Source organism: Anoplopoma fimbria, chromosome 10 (assembly GCF_027596085.1).
Source record: "Anoplopoma fimbria isolate UVic2021 breed Golden Eagle Sablefish chromosome 10, Afim_UVic_2022, whole genome shotgun sequence".
Taxonomy (NCBI): domain Eukaryota; kingdom Metazoa; phylum Chordata; class Actinopteri; order Perciformes; family Anoplopomatidae; genus Anoplopoma; species Anoplopoma fimbria.
The window spans coordinates 14,953,871-14,968,038 of NC_072458.1; the positions used below are offsets into that span (position 1 = coordinate 14,953,871).

Below are 14,168 nucleotides of genomic sequence, written 5' to 3' on the forward strand. Positions count from 1 at the left end.
CATTTACTTTGGTCTATTCAAAAAGATGACATGTCAATGCAGCAGCACCTGTCCGACAAGTCTCAGAACAATGTGTGTTTGCAGGCCAAACATCGGCACCACCACATTAAAATGATAACATTGATCAGTCAAAGTGTTTTTATTATAATGTGGTTTTATGCTGATACATTGTTTGCTGTATTCATACTATCAAAACCAAAGATGTGACAACCAATCACATTCATCAACCAATGTGGGGAGCAGTTGGCTTTCACATTGTGTGTGCACTCCATTTAAGAAAACTTCAGACCACAGATTTGAGAATGCTTTCTTTGTATCCAAGTTTGAATCAAGAACGTGAAGAAAGTAGCCTTGGGTCTGGAAAAACTGGGATGTTGTATTTAACAAGTCATCATTTCTGAGGCCTTTCCTTATTTATTTTTGCTGTAATTATGGAAAAATTACAATTTTGCATTTACATTTTCAAAATGTATAGTGGGGTATGACTTAAATGTCAAACAGTTTTTTTCATTTTCATTTAAATATGGTCATACAACGCCAATACGAGTATGTGAAAATTAAAATGCATATTGTATTATTGCATTTTCATTTTTACTCATAAAACACATGTATGTGGAAAGTTATAAAGCTATAGTTGAATTATTTTACCATTTTCAAGTTTACATTATCATAAATCCCCTATGGGCTTCCACGGTGCACAAAGCTCCAATGTGAAAAGGCCCTCAGACAGCAATAAGATAAAAAACAAAACTAACTCCATGAACGCAAACTCCAAGTTTAAAAGCAGTAGTGATAGAATCAAGCTACAGCTTGGTACATCAATAGAGTCGTACAAATAGACAGGTGCAAAGCGTTTCTGGACACATCAAGGAGAGGATGTGATTTGGTTGTAGAGAGATAGGGATAAACCTCTGACGATGATGCTGAAGATGATGATGAGATTGCTCATTATCTGAGAAAGCCTATTTGAACTCTTGTACCTCCCTGAATATGGGCAGAAGAGAACAGATAAATATGACATCTATTTGGGTTGTCCATGCTAATATTAAAACAGTGCAAAGCATACTCATTCATATTTTACACTCACAAGAGACTAAGGCAATAAATAATACTACTCAGGTATGATGAGTGCTTTGTCAATAGTTTTTCTATTAACCAGTTTGACACATTGTGATTTCTTCAATGAACTACACAGATACCTGAGGGAACCACAGAATACCATCAAAATATTTTGAACAGCGGAAAACCAAATCACAATGTGCAACATCGATCTTAATGTGTAGCAAGACAAACTTGTGTCTGTCTTCCATTCCAGTGTTGGTGCATCTACAGTCGATAACAAAAGGCACAAATCACAAATATGCACATGATCTTTGTTAAGCAGCTGAATCAGATGACCAATGTTTCCTGACACCTCCCATCCCACATTTGGATCTATGTCAAACAATATTTCTTGTGTAGCACAGTTGGATTCGTCCAAAGATTGTAGCTTTTGACATTAGTTACATTGTACCCTTTTATTGGGTCAAGTCTGGTGTATGCCACATCTCTTTCTACACAGTACACTCAGACTATGTGCTATCAAAGACAGTTCACAAGTTTGGTTCCTCTGAACTCTGGTGTCAATCCTCCTTCAATTTGAATCAATGGCCAACTAAAGGCTTGTATACGTACAATATGTTTTGGCTTTAAAGGATACGTTCTTATTTGTTCATGTCTATCTTTATACAGTCACATTTGCCATATGTACTGTACTGTTTATTTGTAAGAGTAATGGATTGCTGTCATCTCTTCTCCTCTGCATACTGGCTGTTCCTTCCCAACACCAATACTTACTGCCGTAAAATACCCACAGACCATTTTCTGTGCAAAAAGACATTCAAGTTCAGCTGAGGATAATTTGAGGTTTTACCAGAGTTAGACACACCCACCTATCTTTTGTTCTGACAATCAACTACTACAACTTAGCCATCCATCACATCCCAGAAACACTGTCTGTGGAAACACAGAGGAAGTTTAGTTTTACTCTAAAGGCTTACTTTCGAAAATATCCACTTTTGATCCGACTTACTCAGACTGCTGAAGCCGAGATATTCGCTCGGACTGCCTTTTTACACAGAACGAGGACTGTGGATTCAGCCCTCCATCAGTCTACTAAGGTATTATTTCATGGCCAATAATGGGCAGCAGGAATGCTCACAGCAACTCTCTTCTCTTTTTTATGTACATGAGGCAGCTGAGGATTGTCATTAAGGGACAGTGTGTAGGATTTGGTGGCATCTAGCTCTGGTTGCAGATTGCCACTAACTGAATACCCCTCCGCTCATTGGGGTGACTGGGTAACGTTGTCTGCTTCGCTCAGAGGCCTTGCATAAGAACACTGCTTTATGAGCAACAGAAGTTGAAAGGCGCCTGGCGTAGCCATGGTTTTGAACTCTACGGCTCACATTATCACAGTTTCACAAATGTGTCTTGAGAACTACAGTGGCCTTCAGGAAACATACAAATGTGAAAGGCTCTCACTAGAGCCTGTATTTGGTTTGTCCATTCTGGGATACTGTAGAAACATGGACTCCATGAAGAGGACCCGCCCACTATGTAGATATGAAGGGCTCACTCTAAGCTAAGGAAACACAACAATTCTTAGTTATATGTGATTATACAATAATGAAAACATAATTATGAATATCATAATCCATTCCTGCTAATAGATCCCACAAAATGCTACACTCTGTTCCTATAAAACTGTAACTATATTCACTGTTAATGTTTAACAGAGAGTAAATGTAGAAGAAAATAACCCGAAACATTCGGCACTTATGTCAATGAATATATTTTCCCTTTGCATGCTGGGAGGGTTCCCAACACACCATAGATATAAAATAGTAGCGACATGTTCAAATGACTTGCAATTCCAAGAACAATATGGCGGCCATCTTACCTGGGTCCAGTTTATAACTTGCTGTGAATGGAACCTATGGTGAAACAGGCTTAGATTGTCTTTATATTGGATTTTTCTACCAACACACCAATACAGTTTTTATTCAAAGTATTGAGCGAACGACAACTGTGTCTGTCTAGAATGAACCAACAACCAAATATTCTGGTAGAATTATATCCTAACAATATCAACTTTATGTTTTCAATTTTGCCCAAACTTTATCCGTAAGAGCTGTGTTTGTATTCTGAATGGCTAACTTACTACATTAAGTTACTCAAGATCATTCACAGAGCTTGTTGTAAGCAGTTTCACTTTCTGTGGAATATCTTGAATAACCGGGTAATGATTTCTGGAAAGTGTTTGCTGTTGAGTTTTTCTAATGCATATTTTTGGCGCTTTGAGTAGCTAAATAGATTCAGTACTATGGGCTATAGGCAGGCATCACCATCAGTCACTTCCTGTTTTGAATTTTTTTCCTGGTCAACTAGCGTTTGTTTTGATGATGAGAAGATAGGTTGAAGAGCTTGATAAACTACATTTTTGGGGAAAAGCTAAAGCCTTCAGTAGAACCCCTGAGGGACTTGTTGCAAAAAGTCCTTCACTGTCATCACAAGGTATGGTTATGGACTTTAACTTTTCAGGATAATGCAGAGAAAATCGCAGGAATTTTGCAAAATTGCAAACTTGACTTAAACTGCTGAAGTACAAAACTCCTATTTTCGGACTGGATTGCTTTACCTGTTCAAGACCTGGAGTTTTTATATATATTTTTTGGTTTACTGAAAGGACAATCTGATTAGAAGTGATGTTAATATATGATTGATTGCAGGATTCAAGGCAGCTAATTTTGGTCAACAGATAATGTTAAGGTGCGACCCCTCAGCCTCGAAATATGCTGGCTGATGTTAGTCTTGAGATATTAAGAAATGGGATTTAGGTGTGAATAAAAGCACTCTTTTGTCATGAACATGTTATGTTTTCTTTACACTTGATTGGCATTGAGGTGCTTGAATGTTAGTGTAATATTAATAACTTTCTTTTAACTTTAACGTTACAAGATGTTACTTTTGAGCTTTGTTAGCGTAGCTAAATTTAAGGCAATGTCTGCGGTTTATAACTTATCCGTTTAGCTAACAGATCAATACTGTTGAGAGCTAGCAATCAGCAATAACTTGACTTCGAACTACTCTGTACTTGCATCTGGAAAGTGATGCCAGCTTCCCTGGTCTCTTTGGTCCCTCTGATAAAGTAATTTAGTGCCGCACAGCAGACAACCAGTTGCTGCCTGTTGGTGTCTATTGCAACAATAACCCAGGTAAGATAGCAGACGGTTATTCCATTAGTTATGACCTAATGTCACATCCACTGTTTTACATCTATGCAACACACCTACCTCATGTACCTGCAATTATATGATAAACACTCATTTATTTAGCATTTATTTCAAAATAAGAGTGCACTTATTCAATATAAATTCATCTGGGATCAACAAATCAATCCTCAAACTTCTTCCAATCCGAATGAGTTGGAATGCGAACAGACAGCATTATTTTAGCCTGATAACAGCAATCACAGTCTGAATTGGTAGAGCCACATTTGAAGAACAGGGCTCTGGAGGTACAGGAGACAACAACCCAGAGTTCAAATAAACTGCTGCAGTGAACACACTGTTAGAGATGATCCGCTCAGCAGTCGGACCAGAGATCAGACCGGCACTCAGGTCTCTGTCTCTGGAGCTGCTGATGGTTGTTTTCCACCATCAATCATACAACTTCTTTCTGCTGTAACACTGAAGGGTATAACCAAGGTTCCACAGTATCACATATCAGTCAACTTATCTAGTACTGCTACTGCACATCACAGCACGGTACAGTTTAAACCTAAATAAATACAAAGCTTAGGGAGTGTTGATGTCAGAATCCTATCAGAGGGCTCCATTGATTGACTTCAGCCTGTCAGTGATGAACAAAGTGTGTGCGCTTTAGGCATAAAACTAAATGTGACTTTGCACTGTAGTTATGAGGTATTTTGGCTTTGGTGATTTACACCAACCATTTGGTTACATACAGGGTAGCACTGTTTCATTACAAAGTACAACAACACTACTTTAAAGCTAAATGTTTTTGGCTTTTAAGTCTTTTGGTACAAAAATAATATAGCTTGAGCTAAGAATAATAAGAGGGCTAACCAGCGATCAATGCTAACAGTTTAGAACAACATACAGTGAAGGGCGCAGCACAAGCACAGAGATGACATAATACGGGTTTCCTCAATCCATACTTCTACATCAGTTCTGTTGTTGATAAGATGTAAAGAGAACCGTAATGCTGTTTGTGTTCAGTGTGAATTTACTGACAGCATTTCCAGAGGTATGCAGCTCTCTTTCTGTGTTTTTTTTCTCTCCTGGATAACATTGTATACATCTGTGTGTATATTCCATATAGGAATGTGCAGAACACTCCTACTATTAGAAGAAATCCAGATTGCATATAGGGGAACTGGATTTCTCAAACACATCCCTGGATTTCTACAGTGCATACAAATGTCTTTAGGACAGAGAAGTTGGTCAGAATCTTTACCTTCAGAGCTCCAACTCCCTGTGTTTGACTTTAGATTATAGAGAAAAGCATTGGAAAAACCATCAACACCAGGTTTTCCTTTGATTTGCTTTGAGTATCAATTAGATAGCATATTTGGCAACATGTGTTTCTGTGTGTGCACATTCATAGAATCCAGATTGTAATTTGAACATGGTCATGGTCCTCAGTTAGCAGGCCCTGGGTCTGCCAACGGCATGGTGTGCAACACCTCATCCAGAAGCTGCAGAGCGCGGTGCAAGTGGACCTCCACCCAGCAGGGCGTGTGTTTGATGCTCTGCCGGGGGTAGTCGGGCCCCCAGCCCTTCACGAAGCTGAGCCGCAGGATACACAGGCGCCTCAGGTCATCCACCCCGATCCCGGCTGCTGCAGACAGACCTGTGGTGAACAAGAGTGAAATCATTAAGGATATCTGATAGGTGCTCACAGTAAGAGCACTGGTCCACCACACTGCCATTCAGTCATCCTGTGCAATCACACTGGTATTGATTCAAAACTGAGCATTTCTACACTAACAATACAATTTACCTACCACATGTTTATAGATGTGGAACATCATTTACTTACATGTGTTTCAGAAATATGATTTTCACATGAGCTTTTTTGTTGCAGTTCATTGAAGGCCAATCTCTTAAATGGTAATACCATTCTGGTGCACGCATCAAAGACAAGGTATGCTGTGCCTTTGGCATACAGCCTCAACAACCTCCACCAAGAAGGCAGCGCAGCGGATCACTGGCTGCTGCACTCTGAGCGAAACATTGTGATCAGAGCTTCTGACAGTCAGGTCCTTTAGTGAATGAATCAAACAGGATCTGTATAAGTGAGGGGGTCACTATAGCAGCAGCACATATTACATATAGCATAAGCTCCTTTCCCACTGGACAAAAAGAAAAACACTAACACCCACTGATATCTGGCTTTTAACCTTCAGTGGCAAAGGTTATAATCCGCATTCATTTCCAGGATAAATGACTCTGCAGTATTCACAGGTATTATTCAGCTCCAGCTGATGGAAACATGACACCCGGGGGGACATTCTAAATGTCGCCGCTTTCACGGTGCGATGCCCTTCGTTGAAGTGAAAATATCATAAATAAAATTAACAGGGTTAATTTTGTGCTCATGCTCTCCTGAAAGCTACCAGACTCCAGTCAGACAACACAATTTTTACCTGACTGATTATTAAGGTACAATTCATCTCTCACATTTAACAGAAAACTAAATAAAACTCATCAAACCATGTTGGTTAGTCTCCTCACTGTTCCAACAATCCCCTCAGGTTGAAATAATACTTCACCTCAGGTTGAAATAATACTTAATCCACAAAGATAGATGTGAAAAATAAATAAATAAATGAATCCGGATCAATGACTACCTAAGGCTTACCTAAATAAATAGCCTAAACAAACTGATCCAGAACATCAAACTAGTAATAAAGTAAAAGTAATAAATTGTAGTGATGTATCACTGTGTCTCTGGCCACAGAGCAGCTACCAAAAGGTATGCAGCAGTGTGTGTACAGGTAGTTTTGTTAGCTGTTAGCAAAACACACCATCCAAAACACTAAAAGTGAGCCAACTGTTTTCCCCCACTGTGTCTCTGGGAGCAGAGTAGCAGCTTGGAGGTGCAGCTGTGTTATCACCTGTGGCCCCCAACGGCTGGTGGCCTGTTTCCCATAGTAAGTGAGGAGTCAGCAGGCAGTCAATGACAGAAAAAAGCAGTTAATAAAAGGGGATTTAAGAAAGTCCGAGTCACCGCAACCACAACAGCTCCTTGAGAATGCAGGCATAACTGGCCAGCCGAATTACTATGCCCTCTGCTGCAGCACAATGCGAGATAAGCCGTTGACAGACACAGAGGCGCTTCACTCACGAACGCACGCACACAGACGAGTGACTGCATGATTCTCCTGGTGGAGATAAAAATAAGTAACCACTGTTAAACCACTACTAACCCTGTTTCTTTGAAGAAAACAACCCAAGAAAAGCTACTATTCTACTGGCAGTGGGAAAGGAGTCTATCGCCTTTTTTTGCTGGTTTTCCCTCATTTAAAAAAAAAAAAAAAAAAAAAATAGCATGAATGCACTAATGTTGGTGGACAGAATTATAACATAGAAATCCCAAAACATACAATGCAGACTTCAAATATGCATTTTATCCCAAATTTGCTCAAAGTTGTATTGAGCTGCAAGGTTGGCTCAAACACCAACAACTTACCATAACATATGATTCCATTATTGTATCATTTTTTACTGATAATGTTAGAATTTGTTTTCAGTAACCAGTCTCTTCTTATTGTTTCTGTTTACTAGTCACTCCCCTCTTCCTAGCTCGGTAAAGAGGATTGTATAATAAATTCTACCTTGAACCTTGGACATTTCACCTTACAATTTGCATTTCAAATTGGCTTCCACCATGTGTTGTTAAATGTCAAATTATCGTGACAGTGTTAAGAACACTTACTAACTGCAGGTGCAATGCCTCCGACGCTGCCTGGACCGGGAATATTTCCTGCCACGGCAGCTGCCTGTGCAGCAGCTGCAGCCTGAGCCGTCGCTGCCTGCTGCTGCATCTGTCTGTGGCACTGCCGCAGGTCAAACACCTGACCAACACACAACAACCATTCAGTCTGTAGTTACATTTTAAACAGTTTAGTCACTTCCACATTTGCAGCTAAAAACGGCTCGTTTCAAATGATATTGAGTCATGCTACGTAGAAGCTGAATGCTGCTCACTGGTGTTCTCAATCAACAAGATATTTTAAAGAACAGTTTAAATATAGAGGCTCTGATTTCTTTGTGTGAGCTGGGTTCAGACCTTGATGTAGGCTCCGGGGTAGATCTTGTGCACAGCATCACCTGGTGCTCGGCCTGCCTCCCTATCGAGGTAGTAGCTCTGTACAAACACAGCATGGTCGCTCATACAGCGCATCCACACATCGCCCTCACCACGACACTCAAGCTGCACGCCTTTACCTATGTGCAACCTGGAACACACAGGACAAAAAAAAGATGTAGAAACCCCCATTTATTTATTGTAAAACCCAAAAAACAAAACAAAAAACTGTTAATTATACTTTTCAGTTTTGCCTTTAGTTGACAGGTGACTGTGTAGAGGCAGACTGGAAAAGGGGAGAGAATGAGTATGACATGCAACAAAGGTCCCACAGCTGAAAGCAGACCAGGGACGCTGCGCTTTTATAGTATGCGCTGTAATCAGCAACCGAGGCGCTCCGGCATTGTCTGTCTGAAAAGAAATGAACCGTTAGAATGACTTTTTAAAAAGCCTGCAATGGAAGATGACTCTGCTGTTCTGAATTCAGAAGGGCAGCTCATTCCGCCACTGTGATCTACTTTACGAAAGAAACAGTAAGCATTCAAAAAGGAGCCACTTTATGCTGTTTAAAGCTCTCTTTTTTCATTGCCCACACAACTACTTTCATGGGAACAACCAAGTGTAATTACATGAATGCCGAGCGCGGAGAGCCGCCCAAAGCGCTCCACATTAGTGTTACTTGTTGTGTCGACAAACAAGACACAGTGATTGGAGAGAGAGAGAGAGAGAGAGAGAGAGAGGGAGAGAGAGAGGGAGGCAATGGGAGGTACCCAGGAGGAGTGTGGCCATTATGGCTGTTAATATTGAAGAACTCCGGCCATATGTTTTAAATAGCCATATAAAAGCCTACATTTAAACAGCAATAACAAAAACAGAAATCCTTTGATGCAAGTTCCAACAACAACAGCAGGAGAATGAAACCATCACAAGACGCTCAAATTTTAAATCAACATTCAATGCTGCGCAGCTGTTTTTGTTTGTTTGTTTCAATGCATGTCAAGATCAGGCTACACTAATATTATTGTATTTTACTATTTGGAGAATGAGAATACAGTGAGTGTCATCCAAACGTTTCCAATAACCAGAGCGTTGTGACGTCCAAAAGTCTCAATGCATTGAAAAAAGAAAGTTGGCAAAGAATGAGGAGCAGAAATTCTCCGCTCAATGCCCTGCGCTGGCCACAGGAAATATGCTGGTAATCCCTCCCAGCTTTGCCCAGTGGTAATAGATTCCCAGCCGTCCACACACAGTGCTGCACTGCATCTCGCCAAGCATCCCATTAGGCTACTTAGTGGGATGCTTGGAAAAACTACAAGTGATACTGGCAAAGAGCCAACATATGCCAACGTAAACCTTGAGGGTGGCCTGTCAGAGCAGCTCCAAACACTTTTTTATAGCATGTCTTTTTTTATATGAAACAACTAAGTGTTATATAAAAAAGACATGCTACTAATATTCTATTAAAGACGCACCTGGCTCTCTCACTTGCATCCGTGCGGTGGACGTTACTCAGCTGTCCGAGGCAGAAGCGATCGCCTCCTGACGGGTCAACATAGCCGTCCACGGTTACTATAGGGCAGCTGGAGGGCACCTTGAACATCTCACCCACCTGAACGTCCATTTCAAAGTAGGAGATAGAGCACCAAAACTCTGGTCCTGCAATGAAAACAAAGCAAGGGTGGGATAGAACTGTTGGTCAGATTTCCTGCCACCTTTGTGTCTGAAGCTGATGCATTGTGCCCAAAGACATGCAGAGATACTGGGGTTAATTGTCTTCTACATCATTAATAAATACACATTCATCATAAACATTGCAACCCTACCATCCCCATTTTTACAGAAATGTAATATTAACTCAAATACCAACTGTCAACTTAGACAATCAGAATGTAAATAGTGTTGACATATATGATAAACAAGATATAAGCCCTGTGCAGCACCACAATTCTAATAACAATAGTAAGAAATAGTTCAATGGCAGTGTAAAAACACTGTATGAAATCAGCAATAACAGTTTAATGGACTCATAGCTACAGCATAATCATCTCTTACCTGGATGGTTGGACACTGAAGGAGGGAAAGAGGCTGAGCCATGATGCTGAGACCCTGAAAGCAGAGGAAGGAGTACATCAGTCTGAAGCAGAAAAATCACAAAGCTGTACCCAGCTCTCACTTTTACAAGCTGAACCTGAAGCTATCACTTGATAGTGTGGCTGTGAAATGAATTGAAGCCTCTACGTGTTGGACTCCTCATGGTCCTAATCAACTGCGTGGGTAGAGTTACTTTAGCTTAATAACTCAATACATAACAATATAGTAGAATTAAAGCAATTCAGTAGATGAATGCCTTATTATTCCACACTACACAGCCTTTACCTTCAGCATCATGTAATAGAAACACAAAGCAATCCAAATGAAGCTCTCTGTTTGATCAAGTTGACACTTTGTGCTCTAAATTAATATTTCTGGCCAAAGCATTCTCTAGGACAGATATACAAATACAGAATATATTTTTACAGCTATTGTGCAGTATACATAAAATAAATAATTTGATGATAACATAGAAAGATCAAATAAAAAAACATCATACAAGGTCTTTCATTTAAAAAGCACCTAGTAAGGAGCAGTGATGTGAAAGGATTAAAGTGAACATCATGTGAAGCATATCTTACAATGGTGGTTTGGATGATGACCACGCCCGTTCTGCTGGGGTCCTAAGGGAGTGTAGGAGGCTGTGCTGCTGCCTGTCCAAACTGCTGAATTACAGGGAAATAAAGAATTATCAGTGTGGCCATGTGCTGTGTTTGAGCATTTTGTTTTACAAGGAGGAAAGATGATTGGATTTTGACATAACAATATGCAAAGCATACATTGTTTATAGGTGCACAACGTCACTGAGGATGTGATCTAAAAGGTTCAAAAATGCATTTTTATTTCATCTGGACTTTGTTTATGTCTCTCATACAGCTTGACACATTTACACTATTCAGTGACTGACTTTTTTAAAATAGAAATAAAAATACATATACTTGTACACTCTAATAAAAGTCCAGCGCTGCAGCTCAGCAATAAATGGTACTTTTTATGAAGATTCATGATCCTATTATGATCAGTTTTCATTAACACTGTTTCACTGTGTTGATTTAAGTCTGAGTTCAAATGTTTATATTTATATGTGGCATCTATCATTTCATTATAAATCATTTTCTAAGATGTATAGGGATGAGGACAGGTTGGAAGGATGCATGTGAGGTTATTTTTTTACGTAATATCTGATTGACAAAATATACTCATATTCATAAAGTTGTATTCATGATACATATTAAGTTCATTGTTCTTCGTACTCCTTTTTGGACTTATAATATTTATTTGTTTGTTTAGTTATATTGATTATGAGAATGTTTATGAGAATTTGTATATAAGGAGCTTGCCGTGTGTTAACTGTTCATTTTTGTTTTTTGTTTTAGTTTTTACTGATTTGTTACATGTTCTAAATAAATAGATAGATAAAATAAATGAAATAAATAATCCTGCATTAGTATACAATCGCTTACGATTCCCATCCCCTGGAAAGCAAAACAAAATACTGTGATTAAAGAATAACCATGTATATATGTTAGTATATATATGCATGTATTTGTGTATGTGAGAACTCACTGTGGAAGGCAGCCTGGCTCTGAGAGTGTTTATTGCTGCTGTAACCGTTCTGTCCATGCGGGTGAGAAGGAGGTAGGGAGGATTGTGATTGGTGGGGGGACTGTGAGGGTTGCTGGGCAGCCTGTTGCTGAGGAGGGGGTTGGGTTGGGGTCGGAGGTCGTGGTGCCGAGCTCATGACCTGAGCCTGTGGAGATGCGGTTTGGAGACGGCTGTCACCGTGACCACCCTGCAGTGGTAGCATGGAGCCGGAGCCAGACACTGGAAGGAGAACAGAGGAACGAGTCAGGACTATTTTTTCTCTCTCTCTCTCAATCTCTCTCTCTTTCTCTCTCTCTCCAAGAAAACTAAAAACATAATAACAAGATAACAAACACTTTAAACACACAAACACACTCTTACAGATGTGATCATCAGAAACATTTACTACAGAGCTTGTATCATCTCTTAAGGCATGGTAACAGTTAACGTGCAGTTAATACGGCAGTTTCTCCAGACTGGGGTGATGAATAAACTCAGGATATATATAATGTACGTTCTCTTAGATCATTATATTTTCTCACAGTGCAGTAAGAAGTGAGATTGTGTCTCCACCTCACTTTTGACAAAGTGAACAGTCTGCACAGTGCTCAGGTTATCTGTCACTATGTACTCTCTGTTTATGGTAAAATAGAATTATAATTTAGCAGCTCCTCCACACTATTTATCTGCTGCCTGCCCAAAATAATAGACATAGTATGAACCATAATAAGCCTGTCTGTTAATGAGTTAGTTAACCATTCAATATCTCATACAGATATCCGATAATGAAGCACTGACCTTTGGGTGAGACCGGCAGGTTAGTGTATCTGGTGACAGGTGGGGGTCCATGGGGTTCAGAGGACAGCTGCGGGGGATGCAAGGGCTGCCCATAGAGGTCTGGAGGAGGAAGCTTCATTGCCGCTTGGTGTTCAGACAGAGGCATGCCAGGTGGGAGGTCCATCTGTATACAGTCATGGATGTATTCCTCTTTGATCAGGCTGCCTGGTGCTGCTGCAGGAGGCAGGAGGTGATATCAGTGGGGGACATAGAGCTTATTCCAAACATTATTAGGTCGTTAGAAAATCGGAATGCAAACAGCCCCTGGATATCACTGGTGGATAATCATAAAATATCATCGGCGCTCAGGCAATTAATATTCCACCAAGCCAATGAAAAAGGCCATTACTAGTAATTCTGCCATTCTGTATGCATTAAATAATGTCTATGTTTAGCACCATTTAAAATGCCTTCACCCACATGCATGGTATCCTTTTTTACAGCAAAAACCAGTTCAAGGTTATTTATTTTTTTCTATACACACAAATATAGCAGTGTGAACTCATCACACATCAGCACTTTAAACCGTTTTTCTCAGCTATATAAACAACGTGATATTACTCAGGGTAACATAACGTTGTCAGTGGTGAAACTAGAGACTTCACAGTACAACGCGTATGTAATTCTGATTGTTAGCCTTTATTATCAGAAACACTTTAATGTACAGGGAAGTAGACAGAACCTTTCCTGCCATGAAAAATATTTCCATCAAGTGCACAATCATTTTCAAAACTATTTGGATTAAAACTTGATATATCATTATTATATTTTATGTCTGCAGGGTTAGAGAGCAATGTCAAGCAATGTCATGGTCTGATGGCAGAGTTAAAGCGATGATGAAGCTGCTGTTAGTAGAAAGAGTGAAAGAAAGTCAGTGTGACAATCAGACTAGTGAGCACCCTGCTGGAACCTCTCGCTGTGAAATAAATTGCGGTGTCCTGAAGTCAGACAGAGAAAAGGAAGAGCTCTATTCCTGTATCCTAATGAGCTCAGGCCTTTTCTAACAAATGTATTAGTGCTGGCTTCTTCAATCAGTCACATGATGGTGTTTTTGTCAGACATAGGTATCTGGTTTTATTCAGACATTTGCCTTTGTGTGTTGGATAATGTTGGCCAGCTGTGGACTGGCTGCTGCTATCAATCCTTGTGAACGTCTTTCTTACATATTTTTTCTTAAGTGTATTTCTGATTGCATGCTTGCTTGCCTTAAATTGAATAAAGTTTTTTGAATTGAGGTGTCCTTTGACTTTACAAAGTCAAATCTGATTGGTCAAGCCTTG

The 14,168-nt window shown here is 39.9% G+C and overlaps 1 protein-coding gene across 4 annotated transcripts in view; it reads right to left on the bottom strand.

Moving 5' to 3' along the window:
* Positions 1-2,844: 2,844 nt before the first annotated feature.
* Positions 2,845-14,168, bottom strand: part of smad10a (SMAD family member 10a) — a 29,491-nt gene continuing 18,167 nt past the window's right edge. For 3 of the 4 annotated variants that reach the window (XM_054606039.1, XM_054606038.1, XM_054606041.1), the window contains 8 exons: positions 12,850-13,062; positions 12,034-12,291; positions 11,049-11,132; positions 10,429-10,482; positions 9,849-10,032; positions 8,359-8,527; positions 8,005-8,143; positions 2,845-5,916 (listed from right to left, as the gene is read on the bottom strand). In XM_054606039.1, coding sequence (XP_054462014.1) covers positions 5,705-5,916; positions 8,005-8,143; positions 8,359-8,527; positions 9,849-10,032; positions 10,429-10,482; positions 11,049-11,132; positions 12,034-12,291; positions 12,850-13,062 — 1,313 coding nt within the window. In that variant the 3' untranslated portion in view covers positions 2,845-5,704. The remainder of the gene's footprint in view (positions 5,917-8,004; positions 8,144-8,358; positions 8,528-9,848; positions 10,033-10,428; positions 10,483-11,048; positions 11,133-12,033; positions 12,292-12,849; positions 13,063-14,168) is intronic. The other variant, XM_054606040.1, reaches the window with a different exon arrangement.